This window comes from Nannobrachium achirus (genome assembly GCF_963921795.1).
Source record: "Nannobrachium achirus genome assembly, chromosome: 15".
Taxonomy (NCBI): Eukaryota; Metazoa; Chordata; class Actinopteri; order Myctophiformes; family Myctophidae; genus Nannobrachium; species Nannobrachium achirus.
The window spans coordinates 35347052-35367272 of record NC_137822.1 but is presented as its reverse complement, the minus strand read 5'-3'; the positions used below and the strand labels follow the sequence as shown (position 1 = coordinate 35367272).

Here is a 20221-nt window from a genome sequence, read left to right as displayed (position 1 = left end):
ATTAAAGATATATATATATACATATCACTCAAAGATTTGGAGGACCCCCTGTAGTAACTCTGAGGACCCACCAGGGGACCTGGACCCCCTAGGGGTCCCGGACCCCCTGTTTAAGACCCCTTAACGCTAGAGTAAAACCCCGCCACCATGAGAGGAGATGTTCCAACCCTCCCTGCAAAGGAAGGAATGCACGTTCTTCATTTGTCCTCCTCTAGGATTACTGGACAGGGGTCTGTTAAGGCTCAGCTCGTTGTGCGTCCGTCCGTCCGTCCGTCCGTCCGCCCAGGCGGTATCAGGAGGAGCATACAAGTGCAGGGCTGGGTTCAAGTTGTGCGTGATGGCGTTGTGTGGGGCTTTTATTGGGTTTTAAGCTGCGGGGCTGCCACTCCCCACCAGGGTCCATTCTCCACATGCCAGGGGGGCTTCTAATCTTCTCTGCTGCCCCATGCAGCTGAAGCAACATCTTGTTCTCTCAGGGTCAGCCCTGAGATGAGAGAAGTTTAAGAACAGGGGAGGCTGCTTTAAAGCCCCTTTTCCACTGGCCCAACACCACTCCACACCGCCCACTTGTGCTAGGTTTTCCACTACAAGGACCTGGGTAGAGAGTGGTGTGAAAGTGGTACTAAACGTGTTACAAAAAAGTATCCAATCTAGAGTAGGTCTGAGCTAGGCCAAACAGGGCCAAACACTGATGACTGATCACTCACTTACTTTTCATTTAGACCACCAGGATATAGTTGTAATACATAAGAGATTCTATTGTGTTATAATCACTGTCATCTATTATAGTGTATTATAATTATCATAGTAATATATTAGTACTTTATAGTGTATTATAATCACAGTTATAATCCATTATAGTGCATTATAATTAGGATAGCTGTAATACAAATGTATATTGTATTATTAATCACAGTTAAAAGGGTCAATTTGTTTCTTACCGATAGGGGTACTTTTGTGTAATGGAAAATGTAGATTTTTTAATGTGGTGCGGTCACTGCGGTGTGGTGTGGTGTGGTGCTAAAGCTGCAGTGGAAAAGGGTCTTTAAGCAACCACCAGGACCCCTGCCTGCACGTCTGGAGATCCTCAGAGCCCAGGGATCAAAGCCGTGCTGGTCAGAGCAGGGAGATAAGGAGCCATTTGGCCTCTAGTGGGTGATGAGAGTTCACATGCACCAGCAGCAGGCTGTCCAATGTACACATACCGGCTCTGCTTCTGACAGCAAGACATGTTTCCAAAAAAGTAACAGGGCAACGAGGCTAATGGCTTGTAATTTAGGTATGTAATTATTGATGTGCTCAAAAGGACCCCCCATAACTCTGAGAGTGTACAAACCCGTAAGTTCCAGACCCGTAAGGGTCCTTTTCCATGAGTGGCCCTGGCAGGGACGTGCAGAGAATGTTAGAGTGGCAGGGGCAAACATTTCTAAAAGGGCCTTTTGGTGAAAATATTGAAAATAGCAGACCTCCAAGCTCACAACGCGTCACGCTGAGACACGTTGTGAGCTTGGAGGTCGGCTTTTTTCAATAATTCTTTCAACATGAGAAGTTGCATTCAAGTTCAGGAGAGTTTGGACATGGTCATTTTCTTGAATGCTGCCTTCAGGTATGGCATGGAAAGAGGGGCATTTGGCATTTCTTTCACCATAGTAAAAACTGCATTCATGGTCTTGAGAGGGCACTTGGATAAAAGCCCCCTTTGATGTCTATTTGTGCACGTGGCCTGGCCAATGGGCCCCACATTGAGAACCGCTGATATAAAGTTATCCACAACAAGACACATATTATGAAATAGGATATTTCATCCCTGCACAATTTACTCTGGGCTCTGGGCTGTATGTGATTCGCCTGCAGGAGTTTGTCCAGCATTCATTCTCCCATTACTGTAATCTCTCCACATTAACCAGCATTCTCCGTCATATACATTACATTACTGTAATCTCTGCACATTACACACATAATTGTCATCAACCGCCGCCACCGTAAAGACGTGTTTCCCACTCCTGAAGTAAACACAACCACTAGCGTGCTCATTGGTCCTGTGGGGAATTTGTCCGACATATGAGGAGTCAGTAAACACACACACACACACACACACACACACACACACACACACACACACACACACACACACACACACACACACACACACACACACACGCTATAACTGCTGGTATTCCAGCCATACTATTTCAGCTATGGCCGCTGGTATTTGCGACCTGGTATTCAGCGTATGAAAGTGGCTTGCTATCATCAGTCAAGCAGGTGCTGAGTACTAGAGTACTACGCCGGCAAAAGGCTATAATTGACATGTTTTCTTCTTGCGCTTTAAAACGTGTGATGATGCAGAGTGGGACAACCTTAATAGCCCTCGACTCACCGTTTCTTATTACTAGTAGTAGAGCTATAACCTGTGGTGGTAGTAGTGATGTAGCAGTGATTGTGTATCTTCATAGTAACCACAGCTAGGTTTTTCACGGTAGTTTCAGTAGAGCTACTTCCCGTGTTTGTTGTTTGGGGTCTCTGAAAGGCAGACAGGAAGTATCTTGAACGTGGCATAGGCTATTGGCTGCTGAACTCAGGTCATATTTGGGATTCCCCCACTCTAGTGTTTGTCCACTGAGTAATTCAACTTTATTGTCTCCACCAGCCGAAGGCTGAGGGAGAGTATGTTTTCCCGTCCGTCCGTCCGTCCGTCCGTCCGTCCGTCCGTCCGTCCGTCCGTGCGTCCTCGCAGTTTGTGAGCAGCTAATCTCCGGCGCCGTTGGCCCGGTCGCTGCCAAAATTAGCACACACACTCCCTGGATGCCAATTCAGAACCTCTGCCCCACATTTTTCAAATCAGCCTCATGGTGGCGCTATAACAGGCCGATTTGTGTGGCCTGGTTGTTACCAGCTAATCCCCGGGCCACTTGGCCCGATCGCTGCCAAACTGAGCACACACACTCCCTGGATGCCAAATCAGAACCTCTGCCCCACATTTTTCAAATCAGCCTCATGGTGGCGCTATAACAGGCCAATTTGTGTGGCCTGGTGGAGACCTTTGCTCGGAAGAGCACTGCTTCTAGTTTATAGTATGTATTACACTAAGAATACTACTTCATTATTTGTTTGTTCTTTCACTAAATGGTGTTAATCACATTCAATCTGGGGTCCTTGTTTTGGTTAAGTCAGTGTTTTTCAAATTTCAAGGTCTCCCCTTAACTCTGACAGAGTACAAATGGAACCAAATGGACTCGTTAGGGTTCATTTGGTTCCCACAGAGTCCCTGGAATCCACTTTGAGAACCACTGTGGTATAGGTGAAACCCTTTCTAAAAAGCGTAATCTATAGTGGAAATAGACAATCTACGAGTTCACAGTTGTGAGCTTGTAGATCGGCTGTCTCCCGCCGTTCGTCATTACGACCAAATATGTATTACATAAAGCGTACAGTACATTCGGCTGTGTTAGTGTTGCGTGTGCCAATCATCATTTTGTGGGTGTTTAGAACATGCATTCCAGGCGGCGGGACATCGCTCACTTCCTCCAGGGCAGAACTGTTATGTTTGGGCTCCGTTCTGGGTTTTATAACAGATGTGGACCCCAGGGGTCAAGCCTTGGCTAATGATTAGACGGATCCACGGGAACATTGACTAGACTGAAAGAGTGACGAAGGGGAGGATGAAAAAAAACCAACGAGGTCGGAGACAAAAGATTGGGGGGAGTGAAAAGGGTGATGAACCCAAACTGTCCTTTTTCAACCTGGCATCTCTATTTCTGGGGATGGATAGATCGATTGATAGATTGTTACCTTTATTGTCCCAAGGGGGAAAATCAGTTGCCCCCAGAGGCAGCACAGCAGTTTTGAGGTTACAAGTTAACGAGAAGTAAGAAAAAGAAAAAAAGTACTGTTGTGAACAGTCATATAAAAAGCAAGGAACAATAAAATCAATCAAAAAAGCTATCACAACAAAAGAAGAATATTTACATAAGTTTCCAAAAAACAACATTCAACGCTCATAAGTGCCACATCACACACAAATATAGTAATGATGGGGATGGGATGTCATTATATAGGCGAAGGTTTTCAAAGAAATCAACATTTCCCTGTCATTGCCCTGTTTTGGGGCATATGTCATTATAGGTGAAAGTTAAAAAAAAGAAGAAATTAAAGATGTCCACGCAAAAATTGAAAAATAGGCGATACGCGCACGCACGTACACACACACACCCACTGTAATATGCTGTTCATCTTCATAACCATCATGACCACATAGCGGTGGCATTTCCATGCACAGTGAGAGTGTGGGGTTGGCTTTGTGCGTGTGTGTATGTGTGTGTGTAAGGCTAAAGTCACCCCTAGAGTGACAGATGGCAGATCAGGGCTATAGCGGGGGTGAAGAGAGAGAGAGAGGAGAGAGAGAGAGGGCTGTTCCACCACAGTCACAAAAGTGTTTGGGGGGCGGGGGGGTTGGAGGTCAAAGGTTGGGGAAGCATCTGCTCTGGCCTAAGGGGACATTTCACTGCTCCGAGAGACCTGTTGCCAGGGTGTGTGTGGCTGAGTCTTTTTTTTTTCAGGGTATATGGGAGGGATCTTTGTCCCAAAGTGGAATGATTTCACCAAACAAAGAGTCATTACTGTTCTACTAAGCAGGGGTGACCAAAGATACACTCACACGCATATCATCGTTGTCTTTGTCCAAAAAACGTTCGTTTTGTATTTATCATTTTAAAAAAATGATACAAAAGTAGTGAAAACAGCCGATCTAGAAGCACACACGCGGCGTGAGGCGTTGTGTGCTTTAAATCAGCTGTTTTCAGTACTTTTGTGCGACGGCCTTGTATGATGAAGCAGGGCTTTAGTTTCACGGAAAAACGTACAAATTTGAAACTTGGAGATATAACGAGGTTTCTGCCCGACAGTGACGATATGCACTATTTCTGATTCATCTATTAGATAGATAATAATACATAATATGATCTCCACTCCTTTGGGGTGCTTTTCTTTGTCACATAGTACAATTGGCACGTAATGTGAAATCTGTCATCTGCCACTTACCCATCCTAACTGTTAGGAACAGTGAGAGCTATTAATACAGCAACCCAGCGAGTGGTTAGGGGGTTAAGTGTCTTGCTCAAGGACACTTCGGCACACCGGCGAACAGGCGCCTTCTGTTTCATTCAGCTATGGCTGCCCCCGACAGACAGACAGACAGACAGACAGTCAGGGCCGATTCTTACTCCACTTTTAGAGCCGAATTTATTTCGGTTCGGTTCGGGGAGTCACAAGATCTCGGTGGCAGAGAACAGCCGAATTAATGACGGTACCCGCCCCCACCTGAACCTCTGAATGACGTCATATTGTAGTTTAGACAGAGCCGAACCGAAATAAATTCTAAAAGTGGAGTATGAATCGGCCCTCAGACAGACCTTTATTGATCCAGAGAGGGAAAGTCAGTTAGTTGTCATAGCAGCATGACACACAGACACAGGTAGGAGTATAGACATAAGGAATAACTAATAAGGTTATATAAAATGCTAATAAAAAAAAAAGAAGAAATAAAAGAAACTGTACAAAAGAAGAATATAAACTCTGACATGGCCATCTGCACTGTGGCCGGCCAGATTTGCATTATTTAGACCATTAGTAGATATACATCTTGAAAAATTACAACTATACACTTTTACCACGTTTGCCTCATGTAACATTGTAACATTGCATCTCATGTTACAATGAAAACGTAAGTAGGGGGCCAACACTTTCCAAGTGCCTGTTCAAACAAGCTGCATGGACTCCCTGTGGGGAAGAAGAGCAGTTGGTCTCACGACGACTCTCACCTAAAAAAGTCAACCTCGGAGGTTTTCATCTATAGCCCCATTTCCACTGTAGGGCAGACACAGAACTAGAATCAGAACATTCCAGAGCCAAGAACTTTCAAGAACCCGTGAAGTATGGGGACCAAGTTCTGCTTTTGTTTCCATATAACCGGGGTCCGAGCAGCAGCGCTGCTGGCCCCGCCCATAGGTTCCCAGAACTCAACTTTAGTTCTACTTCAGGAGCAGGGCTGAAAAAAGGTTCCAGGAACCTCGTCTGGAACTGGGCCGTGCACAATGGAAACAAAACCAGAACCAAAAAAAATAGGTTCAGGTTCTGGAAAGTTCTGGTTCCACCTTGCAGTGGAAGGGGGGCTCATGTCACATCATGTCTAAAGAGATCCCTATAAAACGAGCGACAGAGTGAGAAAATGGCGCGAAAAAAGGTCTAGAATATGATGGCGGCAGACAGGACATGTTCAGTACAATGGCTGGAAAAAGGAAAAGAGGGGACAGGTAAAAAGGGGACTGGAGAGGACCGTGGTGGGGGAGGGGAGGGAGAGACAGAAGTTGCAACAGCTGACTTCACATGGGTTCTTTGTGTCCCCAGAGGAGGGGGACCCCCTCCCCCCATCTGACAAGGGGACCGAGAGGGGAGAGGAGGAGGAGGAGGGATGAAGGGAAGAGGGGAGGAGAGAAAGAAGCAGGGAAAGGGAGAGGTGGGGGGAGCTCTGTACAACAGCTGCCCCCATTAACATGCACACCTGCTCCCTGTGGAGAGCCTAGGAGGCCGACAGATGCTGTCTCTTCACACGCACACACACGTGCGCGCACACACGCTCACGCATCAATTCAAATGTAAACAGTTATCCCTGTGACTTTAAGATGTTCTTTCTGCACGCGTTGGATTGGATGGATAGTGGCGTGTGTGTGAGCTAAGCTGTCTGTACGTCGCTGGTTCTCAAAGTGGGGTGTACGTGGGGCCTCCCGTGGGGGTCCTCCTCCAACAGCTCTTTAATTTGTTCAGCTATATTCGAAATGCGTGCTCAGCTTGTATATCGGCTATTTTAAAATGTCCTTGGCCGATCTTGGAGGTCTTTTTGAAAAGGTACAAACGGGGGTCCAAAAATACCTATCAATTTTAGGGGTCTGACATGAAAATGTTTGAGAAAATGTCTGTACATCAGGCACGCTAGATCATCATTTTACTTAGGGTTAGGGTTACTTAGGGTTAGAGCATCCACCTTAAAATAGATGGTTTTGTCACTTTGGGACAGACGGCATTAGCCTAGCACAGCTAAACTATCCACCCATGTTAACACAAGATGTATACTGCAGTTAGTTAACTGCATGAGTATATTATAGTCTGGCTACGCCAGGCTAAGACGGCATTGCCAGAGCAGACATAACCCCGCTGTAATCGCTGGGAATGATGGCCGTGTCTGTCCTGTGAAAAGCAAGGCCTTTTTCTCATAATGAGCCGAGGCTGAAGCAGGTGACTGAAGCGGTGTCTGTCCTTGGTGGTATTATTGCGGGTGTGTGTGTGGGTGTGTGTGTGTGGGTGTGGGTGTGGGTGGGAGTCGGGGGGGACGACGAACCGGGGGCTTAGGGGCCTGAATGCGGTGCTTGATATGTGGACAGTCGGAGCCGGCGTGGTCCCCTTGATCTCCTGGTTCATGTAGGATGAGTGTGGACAGCCTGTGGGAGAAAGGTAGCTGGGAACAGGCCCCTGCGGCTCGCCTGTTTTTGCGTGGCATGTTGTCCCAGCAAGAGTGTGTTTGCAAAGTTCTGAGGGCTGTGTAATCCAGAGACACACACACTAGAACAACAGGCCTCCGCTCACTCACTCACTCACTCACTCACTCACTCACCGCCTTTTGGAAGCTCTCTCTAGTGAGACTCTGCTGGGCGGGAATAGTTGTTGAGCCCTCTCTGTCTGTCTACATCCCCCGGCCCCCCCTCCTCTTTCCTTTGCCTCGTTAGATAATTGTTCCAGAGGATTAAAAAACAAACCGATTCTGGATAAATAAAATGGAGAGTTTCACTGCTGGCGACGACTTAAACCAGCAATAAGCGCGATGTGATGAATACTAGTGAGAATAATAGACAATCTGCAAGCTCGCAACACACATCAAACTGTGGCCAAAATAGGAACACCGGGTATAATGTGGTATGAGACCATTTTGATAAATGATAAGTACGTTTGTCATTGCACAGTTATATTTCAGCTTGTTTCCGTCCAATGCTGTGCTCATTCTCAGTACTTCTGATCAACCTCTAATGCACTGTTTCCCAAACAGTGGGTCGAGACCCATTTTTTTGGGTCACGAGTGCCAAGTAATTTCGAGTAATTTCATGGATAAATACAAATAAAATCTATGAAATTTCCATCTGCTGTTTTCACTAGCTTGGGTCCCGGGCAAACGTCAAATTTCTCTTTTGGGTCTCGAGCTAAAACGTTTGGGAACCACTCAGGGCTTTAACTTTTTGAGGCACTTGTCCTTGGGACAAGTAACATTTCCCATTCACTTGTGCGGGCACAAAGTCACTTTTAGACACAATTTTGACATTTCACAGTAATTTCTTTTTTTAAATGCATGCATAGGAGTCAGACATTGAAATAGAATAAATGACAAAAGGACTGCTAAGGACTTGCTTCTCCAACGGACAAGTACATTTTTAATGAGCTTGTCCGGAAGGATTTATAACTTGTCACGGACAACAGGACAAGCCTTAATGTCAAGCCCTGCACTGGTCTAACAGTTCCATGTGTGTTTTTCGTCTGCTCCTCTCTCCAGGTGCCCCGGTGACTTCGTGGGCAGTCGCTGCCAGTTCCCCAGCCCGTGCAGCCCGTCGCCGTGCCGCAACGGCGGCGAGTGCCGCGCCGTCTCCCACGGCAACACGGTGGACTTCCGCTGCGTGTGCCGCCTGGGCTTCAGCGACCGGCTGTGCCTGACGCCCACCAACCACGCCTGCATGAGCTCGCCCTGCCGCAACGGGGGCACCTGTGACCTCACCACGCTCTCCTCCTACCGCTGCCGCTGCCCGCCCGGATGGTCAGGTATGTGGGAGGAGTGTTTGATCTGTTGATTCTCAACCGTCTTTTAATTTCAAGAACCCTCCTCCAGTTTCGATATTGTGCATTAGGCCGGTGGTTTTCAACAATTTTTCATATATAGGTATCATTATTTATTTGCCACTTGAGCCGCAGAGGCGCAGACCACTGTTTGATGAGATCTAGACTCTCAGAACCAAAACTTTATCGTTGTCGTTGGATACGATTTGTGTCTACAATTCCATGTTGGTACCATAGGAGAGATAACAGGGAAACGTTAAAAAAATAATAGATTTTCTGCATTCTCTAATTGAGTAGACCTCTTGTAAATTAACTAGTAATGCATATGTTTCACAATAATTGAACTATTGAGAGCGTAAAATGAAACCAAATGGACCCGTTAGGGTCCATTTGGTTTCATTTCTCTAATTGTGTAGACTTCTTGTAAATATTAACTAGTGATGCATAAGTTTCACAATAATTTAACTATTGAGAGCATAAAATGAAACCGAATGGACCCATAAGGGTCCATTTGGTTTCATTTCACACTCAAGAGTTGAGGATCTATAAGGGTCCATTTGGTTACCGACTCTCCGTCATTTAGCTGGGGACCACCTGGGATCCCTTCAAGGACCACTGGTGGTCCCCGGACCACTGGCTGAAAACAACTTTATTAGGCCACGGACTCACAATATACCAACTACATCCCCTTTTAAAAAACAGTTATGACACAGTCAAGCTTACATAGAAGTACTGATTGATTGATTGATTGATTGATCGTGTGTCCATTTCTATGGTCCAGGTAAGACCTGCCAGCTGGCCAACCCGTGCGCCTCCAACCCCTGCGCCAATGGAGGACAGTGCTCGGCGGTGGACTCCCACTACATCTGCACCTGCCCCCCCGCCTTCCACGGGCAGACCTGCAAGCAGGACGTCAACGAGTGCGCCCAGGTGCCCTCGCCGTGCCGCAACGGGGGCGTGTGTGTCAACGAGGTGGGCTCGTACCACTGCCGCTGCCCCCAGGAGTACGCCGGCCAGCACTGCGAGACCCCCTATATGCCCTGCAGCCCCTCGCCCTGTCACAACGGTGGCACCTGCGTCCAGAAAGGAGAGACCATCTATGACTGCAGCTGCCTGCCGGGTAAGAAGTGACTCATGATAAGCTCTTAAGCCCTATATATATATATATATATATATATATATACAGTACTTCTATACCAGTGTTTCTCAAACTTTCAAATTTCAAGGTCTCCCCTTAACTCTGACAGTGTACAAATGGAACCAAATGGACCCGTTATAGACTTGTAAGGGTCAATTTAGACGCCCATAAAGGAACCTACAGAGTCCCTAGAATCCACTTTGAGAACCACTGTTCTATACTACGATAAATAGCAAACAAAAACTAAAAAAATAGTTCACAGATTTGTAAATAAGTAAGAATTGTTACAGATTTCTTTCTTTGAAAATGTGCCCCAAAAATACGGACGCCAGGGTTAATATGGTTGACATAATAATATACAATTCAGATAAAGACCCGTGGCGGGTTGAAACATTAATAAACACCATTTCCATGTTTTCAAAATTAGGCATGTCATTGTAGATTTTTTTTTCTTCTTTAAATTAAAAGCACAATTGTCAAAAGGTTAGCAGATATACATGCTCACAATGCATAGTATTGCGATTTGTTGTGTTTTGCGTTGTAAAATCTGTGTTCTGCTCCCAGTCAGGGAGCAGATCACAGATCGTTCCAGTTTGTGGACTCTTTAACATCTACTGTTGCTCAAGGAGAATTGTTGGCTTTTTAATATGTGTGTGCGTTTGTGTCCGTATGACCATTGAAATAACAACAAAAATCACACTTTCTATACATAGTGTGGTTGAGCCAGTAATAATGAGTCTGTTGTTGTAGATCCTGTGGCAGCCCTCTCTCTCTCTGTGCCAGGTCTCCCTGGCAGGATGTGGGTGCACAGATATTTCATATAGATAACCACCAGTATGCTCTGAATGCTACACAGCCATACACAAAACAGACAGACAGACATGTGCACACATAGACACCCAAGGGGGCTTGAGCCCCTGCCCTTTTATCTGTCTGTAAAAAGTGCCCTCTCCAGATCATGAATGCAGCTTTTACTATGGTGAAAGAAATGCAAATGCCTCCTTTCCATGACATACTTGAATTCCATGCCATTACGCCACATTTCCAGTATTGACTTGATTATGCTATTAGTTCAGTGTGGTGTCACGCATCGAAAATATTTTCGATATTTCCATCAAAAGGCCCCTTTGGAAATTGCAGCCCCTGCCTCTCTAACATTCCCTGCATGTCCCTGCACAGGCATACACAAAATATAGACAGAGCGACAGACAGACAGACAGACAGACAGACAGACAGACAGACAGACAGACAGACAGACAGACAGACAGACAGACAGACAGACAGACAGACAGACAGACAGACAGACAGACAGACAGACAGACAGACAGACAGACAGACAGACAGACAGACAGACAGACAGACAGACAGACAGACAGACAGACAGACAGACAGACAGACGCACGCACGCACGCACGCACGCACGCACACACACACACACACACACACACACACACACGCATGTCTCAGGTTATTGTCAGGTAAATATTGCTGGGTTTGTTTGGCATCCCAAAGCCGTTACAATGATGTGGGTGACTGTGGTTAGTGCAGTTATAGTGTTGTGAGTGCAGCTGGCGAGCTTTTCCCAGCCAGGTAAACCAACGGTATGTCTTCTCCTCAGTGGAAACAATGTGCATTAATAATGGTTCTGTCCTCATCATAACTGGCCACCAGTTTAGTTTATATTGATATTTGACGGCTTGGAAACGAAATATTTCTTTGCAGCTGCTTCTGTTATTCATGTCTTCAGTAAAATCACCAGTAAAAGAGCGGGTGATTTATACATGAAGATTAATGAGGGGTATTTTGTGGACTGTTAAAGTTTAACCAGCACACCACGCCGCTCTCGTGGGTGTCGTGAAGGAATGCAGATTCACCACGGCCACCTGCAGAGCCGTGGGTTGATAATTAATCATCATCATTATCATCATGGCTGTTAAAAACACACCCACTCAAACAAAGGCCTCGCTAACTCGATTCAAACGCAGGAATTGGAGTTTACGTTTTTCATTTTGGTGTTGTTGGGAGGACTGGACATATTGTACAGTATTAAACTTCCAATGGGTCCATTGTAGTTATTATTTAGTCACACACTTTTGTACACTTTTGCTTTCAAATGTTTCTAAAAGAGCGACGCTGCTTTTAGATCAGACATTTTTGCAACTTTTGTGTGACAGTGGTTCTCAACCTTTTCAGGCCGCGACCCCCAAAATAATCATATTTTAACTGGGGACCCCCCCACCACGCTGATGAGCACTAAGAGTTGAGGCATTACATTGATTTAGTATAACACGGTTCTACATGCTCACAACGCCTCGCGTTGCGAGGCGTTGTGAGCAAATAGATCTGCTATTTTCACAATTTCTGCCTCTAATATTTGACAATTTGGCCAATGTTTAATTTGTCATCTTATAGGTATTAAAAAGGCCTTACATTTTTCTTTCTTTATGTAAGTTAATCATCTGGGGACCCCCACAGGTTGAGAACCACTGTAGTATGACAACGTGGAGACGTATTAACAGTTTAAATATAAAGATGCATAGTTTCTGCCCGACAGCAGCCATTTACTTTCTGTCTGTCTCTTCTTTCCCGCCTTCCAGGCTTTACAGGACAGAACTGTGAGCACAACATCGATGACTGTCCAGGACACAACTGCCAGTTTGGTGGCGTGTGTGTGGACGGTGTGAACACCTACAACTGTCAGTGTCCACCTCACTACACAGGTGAGTGTGTGTGTGGACGGTGTGAACACCTACAACTGTCAGTGTCCACCTCACTACACAGGTGAGTGTGTGTGTGGACGGTGTGAACACCTACAACTGTCAGTGTCCACCTCACTATACAGGTGAGTGTGTGTGTGTGGACGGTGTGAACACCTACAACTGTCAGTGTCCACCTCACTACACAGGTGAGTGTGTGTGTGTGTGTGGACGGTGTGAACACCTCAACTGTCAGTGTCCACCTCACTACACAGGTGAACAAGAGCTCACTTTACTTTACTGCCCGATTGTCAAGGAAATCAAGAGCCTCTTTGAATAGAGTAAATAATGCTTAAAAACAGTGCCCATGTTATAAATAGATAGATGTCAAAGATGTCAGGAGTGGAAGAAGTCCAACCTAGTAAACTCTGTATACTGTAAACAAATACAAACAAAGTATATCTTATATCTTATGTACATTTAATTTCTTATTGAAGCATTTTTTTCGGCAGTTATGGAGAACTTTTCTCATTTAAAGTAATTTCTGTATGATTATATTTAGAACGCGACTGATATTATTGTCTAGATATGGACTAGCATATACATATCTGAAATTGCCTACCTTATACTGTAAGTACCTTGAAGAAAAATATAATAGTGTGAAAGACACGTCATTCACCCACTCTCTGTTCTCTTGCTTGTGTTTCAGGCCAGTACTGCACGGAGAACGTGGACGAGTGCGAGCTGATGCCCAACGCGTGTCAGAACGGAGGGACGTGCCACGACACGCACGGCGGCTACCACTGCGTCTGCGTCAACGGCTGGACGGGAGACGACTGCAGTGAGAACATCGACGACTGCGCCAGCGCCGCGTGCTACCACGGTGCCACCTGCCACGACCGCGTGGCTTCCTTCTTCTGCGAGTGTCCGCACGGGCGCACAGGTGCGACGACAACCTCTGACTATTTCACACTATAGCACACAAAATGAACATGCCTTCACACTTCCTGTACTTCTTGTTCAATGAATAGCAAAAATAGCCGATCTGCAAGTTCACAATGTGTCACAACAACGCAACGTCAGGGCTTGACGTTGAGGCACTTGTCCTTATGGACAAGTACATTTCCCATTCACTTGTACGGGCGCAAAAAGTCACTTGTCCAGATAAAAATTAGACATGTCACAGTAATTCCTTTCTTAAATGCATGCATGCATAGGATAGACATTGAAATAGAATGAATAACAAAAGGACTGCTAACGACCCTCCTTGCTCCCTCCACCCTCCACTCATAGTCTGCATAACAGCACAAAGCTGCTAGGAGCATCACAGAAAAACTGAAACCAAGAGCCACTTGTCCAACGGACAAGTACATTTTTAATGAGCTTGTCCGGAAGGATTTATGACTTGTCCCGGACAACAGGACAAGCCTTAAAGGAGTAGTTCACCCCCAAAAAGATTTTTTTTCTATTGATTACTCATGCCATGGAGACTAGAGTTCAATAATATTTTTAGTTTTTTGTCGCATTCCTAAGACAAAAATGTGATAACAATAAATTTACCCCCATTCATTTCGGATGGTGACCCGTTTCGAAACGGGTCACCATCCGGAATCAATGGGGGTAAATTTACTCAAATCAAAGTTTTATCTTAGGAATGTGACAAAAACCAAAAAATATTATTGAACTCTACTCTCCATGGCATGAGTAATCAATAGAAAAAAAGTCATTTTGGGGGTGAACTACTCCTTTAATGTCAAGCCCTGAACGTCATTAAAGTAGTCACAGCATATCTATCTCAAGCTAGGGTACTACTGTTATAGAGAATCTCAGTTACACAAGTAAAATATACTGCTACAGATGCAGAGATTCAGTTGTATCTTGTTGTCTTCCTCTCAGGGCTGCTCTGTCACCTTGACGACGCCTGCATCAGCAACCCGTGCCAGAAGGGCTCAAACTGTGACACCAACCCGGTCAACGGCAAGGCCATCTGCACGTGTCCCCCCGGCTACACCGGCTCAGCCTGCAACCTGGACATCGACGAGTGCTCTCTGGGTGAGTGCTTACTCTATCCTCTGGGAAACCTCTTCATCTCCATATTCTAACTTTGTGTGTATATCTTTCGTCATTTTGTGTTTTTATTACATATTTTTATGACCCATTAAGACCTGGAATTATTTTATGCTTTCGTGCTGGTCCCTGGAACAACATATTTCTGAGATGGGTGGTCCGCGGCCAAATTGATGTAATTTTGGGGGTCCTTGACATGGAAAAAGTTTGAGAACCATTGATTTTTTAAGAAGGATTTAGAAGACATTTATAGAATCGGGGCAATACATTCAAAGGCTTTTTACACATTTCATTGATTTTTCAAAAATAAAGCATAACATTTTTACAATAATGGTTAAAACAGTCTTAACGCGACACAGAGATGCGTTCCAGGTCGCGTAACATAAAAAATGACAGCACTTTCTTGTATGGATGTTTTCAGGTGCCAATCCGTGCGAGCACGGCGGGCGCTGCCTGAACACCAAGGGGTCCTTCCAGTGTAAATGTCTCCAGGGCTACGAGGGTCCTCGCTGTGAGATGGACGTCAACGAGTGCATGTCCAACCCCTGCCACAACGACGCCACCTGTCTGGACCAGATCGGAGGCTTCCACTGCATCTGCATGCCAGGTACAAACCACCTGATGGCACTGTCGTGTGTGTGTGTGTGTGTGTGTGTGTGTGTGTGTGTGTGTGTGTGTGTGTGTGTGTGTGTGTGTGTGTGTGTGTGTGTGTGTGTGTGTGTGTGTGTGTGTGTGTGTGTGTGTGTGTGTGTGTGTGTGTGTGTGTGTGTGTGTGTGTGTGTGTGTGTGTGTGTGTGTGTGTGTGTGTGTGTTAGGGATGGGACGATATGAAAATGCCATATCACGATTATTGTGACAAAGGAGATTTACAATATTATCGCGATAATCAAAAGCCGTTATCTTGGGGCGGAACATTTGTTACAAGCTCACAACGCGTTGATTTTTTGGCAAAGACATTTGATAGAGAGTGAAAAAAAAGACTATCAAGTACGTACATTATAAGTACCTTTTACCAATTATAGAGGGTTTAAGTGGTACCGGCTATGCAGCTCGGCAAATAAAAGGTGAATTGATCCCAGTGCATGACGGAGGACTCACGATACGTTTTTTTTATCACAATAAACGATAATATCGCTTAGCGTCCCATCCCTTGTGTGTGTGCGTCTACTATACTATACTAGTAGAGGGAATAGAGGGTCTACGAGCTCAACAAGCTCACCCACTGTGAGCTTCTAGATTTTCTTTCATCAAAGGATGAAGTACGAAACAATAGGGCATTTATTTATGAAAGGGGGGAAAAAGGAAATAAATACATGAGATACAAGGTTTCCTGCCTGACAGTGTCAATATTGAAGGAAAGAATCATATTTATATTATGATCGGATCGGTGTTTGACTCCTCTGTCTTTTTGTGGGATCTTAGGATACGAAGGAGTGTTCTGCCACATCAACACAGATGAGTGTGCCAGCTCGCCCTGCCTTAACAGCGGCAATTGCATCGACAAGATCAACTCCTTCCACTGCGAGTGTGCTAAAGGTGAGTCCACTGCAGTGAATGGGGGTTAAGGGAGGAGATGGGGGTCTTCGATCCGTGTGGGTTGATTGATTGTGGAGAGGATTACATGGGATTAGTGAGTAGATCACTTATGGTTAATGAGTATAAGTCATATATGGTTCAGAAGAAATACATATGTTAATGATTTTCTAGTTGCAACAGTTGTACTGCGATATCCAATTCCAGGGAACTAGGATACTTTCTTAACCACTTACACCGTATATATTTTGTAGTGCATTGAATAGCAAAAATAGCACATCTGCAAGCTCACAACACATTGCAATACAATGTATTGTGAGCATGTAGATCTGCTAACTTAGATATTTTTGACAATTGTGCTTTTATTTAAAAAATATCCTATCTACAATGACATGACAGATTTTTAAACTGAAATGGTGTCCTATGACTTCATTCATGATTTAAATAGATTTAAATGTATTACTATTTACGTGATTTATTTATATTATTTGGCGTGAAAATTTGACGTTTCTTTCCCTGTTTGCTCCAGGTTTCTCGGGCAGTCTGTGTCAGGTGGACATTGATGAGTGTGCGAGCACGCCTTGCAAGAACGGAGCCAAGTGTACGGACGGTCCCAACAAGTACACCTGCGAATGCGCCGAAGGTAAACTCTTTTCTTTTCTTACCAGTACGTTTACAGTTGTTTATCTTTATTAATCACGCAGCATCGTTGGATGTCGCGCTGATGATGGCGTCTTTGTGCTAGACATGTAGGTAGGGACCTCCAAGGGGGTCCCCAAATTATTTTGGAGGGGGTCCCCAGATGATTAACTTAATGTGCAACCTTGTTTTCTCAATCAACATAAACAACATAAAGTTTGAGTGTATAGACATTGGCCAAATTGTCAAATATTAAAGGCAGACATTTTGAAAATAGCCGGCGATCTACATGCTCACAAGGCATCGTGTTACGAGGCGTTTTGAGCATGTAGATCTGCTATTTTCACAATAGAAACGTGTTATACAAAATGTAATGCCTCAACTCCTCAACGGTCCCTTTCGTACAACGGATTCTAAACGAAGCATTGTTCTCTCTCCTCCTGTCTAGGCTACACGGGGCAGCACTGCGAGGCAGACATCAACGAGTGCTACTCTGACCCCTGTCACTACGGCACCTGTAAGGACGGCCTGGCCTCCTTCACGTGCTACTGTCGCCCCGGGTACGCCGGCCGGCTGTGCGAGACCAACATCAACGAGTGTCTGAGCCAGCCTTGCAGGAACGGAGGCACCTGCCAGGACCGGGAGAACACCTACATCTGTGCCTGTCCCAAAGGCACCGCAGGTGAGAAACACAACATGGGCGTTATTATGCATAGGACTTGCATTCAAATGATGTTTTTGAGCGGTGGTCACAACCTCTCCATAGCGTGACCGTGTGTGTATGCGTGCGTCTGAGTACCGCTGGGTGACACCGCTCAGTTCACACTGGTGTGATTTTTGTAACCGACTAAACAACTAGTCAACAAGGGAATATTTAAAACTGAGCACATTGTGGTCTATAACACCAGTCTTCATTGGAAAAAAAGGAGTTTGATATATAAAAGCCATTTGGAAATGCTTAATACAACATGCTCATAACTGCAGTTCTGCCTTAAAGTAATTCTGGGAAATAAGACACCTTGATCACTTCAGGAAGTTGAGGGAGAGCGGCGATTGCTGTGGGTCAACTAAAAAAGCAGAAAATAAAGTGATTTAGGCGATAGATAATACTTTCAATGGCTAGTAATTAGTAAACGATTACGGACAGCACCGTTTAATATACTAGTGGTCGACTAGCTTGCACATCCCCAATGTCATCATATTTTAAAACACTTTTATATCCCCTCTTTGTATGGTGTTTACATGACATGGTTGAATGTTTCTGCTCTCCAGGTTTTAACTGTGAGGTGAACCTGGATGACTGCAAGAGTAAACCCTGCGACTACGGCAGATGCATCGACAAAATCAACGGCTATGAGTGTGCATGTGAGCCAGGCTACACAGGTGAGTGGCAGGGTTATTATGGCAATTTTTCATTTTGATTACAATTTCATTTTAGTTTTGATTAGTTTTCATAACGAGTTTGTTAGTTTATTTCATATATTTTTAAAAGGCTTACTTTAAGAAAAAAAATTAAAAGTCTTGTACACCGGCTCAATTCTTTTGACAACAGGGCTTATAACTGGCACAACTAAAAGAATATCATATCCACCCAAATGGTGATATTGGCAGACTAAAGAACATTTTCTCTGTGATTTTAGTTTGGCTCGGTTAGTTTTTTGTGCACAGTTTTCAGTTACAAGAGGGCTACACAGGTGAGGGCTGGGCGGGGTCTACAGGTGCAGGGGGGGGCGGGGCGGTCCCCTGGGCACGGGGGCGAGGGGCAGGTGGGACAGGTGGCCGGCGGGTCCACTCCTGACTCAACAATGGTGTCACATTGCTCACATGGACTGGGAGGAGACCGCGGTCCTAAACCTGATACACACACATCACCCACACGCACACAAACACCCACTTTGTTTGCCGGTTTGAAAAGACTTTGGTGACGTCATCGGACCTTGAGAGAATCTGTAAAGGGGGGGGGGGGGGGATTTTTAAAAGGGAAAGCGTCTGTACTTTAAACACTGCCGTTTAACCGGTGTTGCTGCTGCAGTCCCAGTAAAGGCAGTTTTTAAACCTCACAGATTCGGCCCACGATTTGCCGTCCTAAACGGTTGGAAAGCGTTTCTCCCGCCGACAGGGAGCCATCGGGAGCTTGTCGACAAGAGACGCTTGCCGTCGATAAAGCCGTCGGAACCCGTCGATAAAGAACTGGACATGTTCTTTTTTTTCCGTTCCTGTTTCGTAGAAAGGACCTCTCGTGCAGAAACGAGCCTAAATAAGCCAGTGACGTTTTCCTGTCGCACATTTTAACTAGATACATCTCGACTATCAATTCCTGTACCAATCGATCAACTCCTAGCGAAGCTAGCTAGTAGCAGCAGTGTTTTGTTTTGGTAAGAGAAAAAAACTCTCCCGTTTGCCAGATTCTGTGAGTGAAACATGCAACCAGGTCTATGAAAACAAGTCCAAAATAAGTGACCATTTTCACGACATTAGCCCTATAACATCAAAAAACAACGTTCTTTCTGCCGACTAGAGTTAGTTTGTGCTTAATCTGTGCCAACAAAATGCCACAGACTGTCAGACTGGAGCAGTTGGAAAGAGTTTCTCCTAATCTCTTTGGTGTGGAGTCACCGTAATCCAGGTCTGTAGTGTGGCATAGCAGTTTTATCTGCCTTTTCCCATGAGGATCCTCTTTCTCTCATGGCCCAGTAGAGCCGGTTCTGACTGGCAGCTGTGTGTGTGTGTGTGTGTGTGTGTGTGTGTGTGTGTGTGTGTGTGTGTGTGTGTGTGTGTGTGTGTGTGTGTGTGTGTGTGTGTGTGTGTGTGTGTGTGTGTGTGTGTGTGTGTGTGTGTGTGTGTGTGTGTGTGTGTGTGTGTGTGTGTGTGTGTGTGTGTGTGTGTGTGTGTGTGTGGTTTAATTCGGTCCCAACGTGGGGTCCATTTCCCCCCAGGCGTCCTTGATGGAGTTCCAGCCAGGGTCCCCAGTTCAACCACTAGTTTAACCACTTTAACCCTGTTTTAAACTGATTTTCTTTTTTTAAATAAACAATAAACATTTTGAAAACTCATGGTCAATTTTGGAATAATTTAGCAAATCTTTTTAACAACATAAACCTTTATTGGGGGGGGGGTCCTTGATGGCGCAACATCTTTTCAGATGGGGGCCTAGTGTGTGCCTAAATACATATAACTTTAGGGGGTTAGATGCTAATGTCTGGGAACCACTTGTTTAATGAAGCCAGAGACGGGGGCAAGATGGAGTGTGCGCGTTTGGGTGTGTGTGTGCGTGCGC

General features: G+C 45.2%; 1 protein-coding gene across 1 annotated transcript in view; it reads left to right on the top strand.

Annotated features, from left to right (window-relative positions):
• LOC308298920 (neurogenic locus notch homolog protein 1-like) overlaps nt 1-20221 on the top strand; it is a 47774-nt gene that overhangs the window by 8363 nt on the left and 19190 nt on the right. Inside the window, exons 3-13 of the mRNA XM_080742613.1 lie at nt 8594-8856; nt 9653-9991; nt 12607-12669; nt 12852-12914; nt 13415-13648; nt 14602-14757; nt 15194-15379; nt 16195-16308; nt 16835-16948; nt 17393-17626; nt 18217-18327. Of these exons, the coding sequence (XP_080598739.1) occupies nt 8594-8856; nt 9653-9991; nt 12607-12669; nt 12852-12914; nt 13415-13648; nt 14602-14757; nt 15194-15379; nt 16195-16308; nt 16835-16948; nt 17393-17626; nt 18217-18327 (1877 nt within the window). The remainder of the gene's footprint in view (nt 1-8593; nt 8857-9652; nt 9992-12606; nt 12670-12851; nt 12915-13414; nt 13649-14601; nt 14758-15193; nt 15380-16194; nt 16309-16834; nt 16949-17392; nt 17627-18216; nt 18328-20221) is intronic.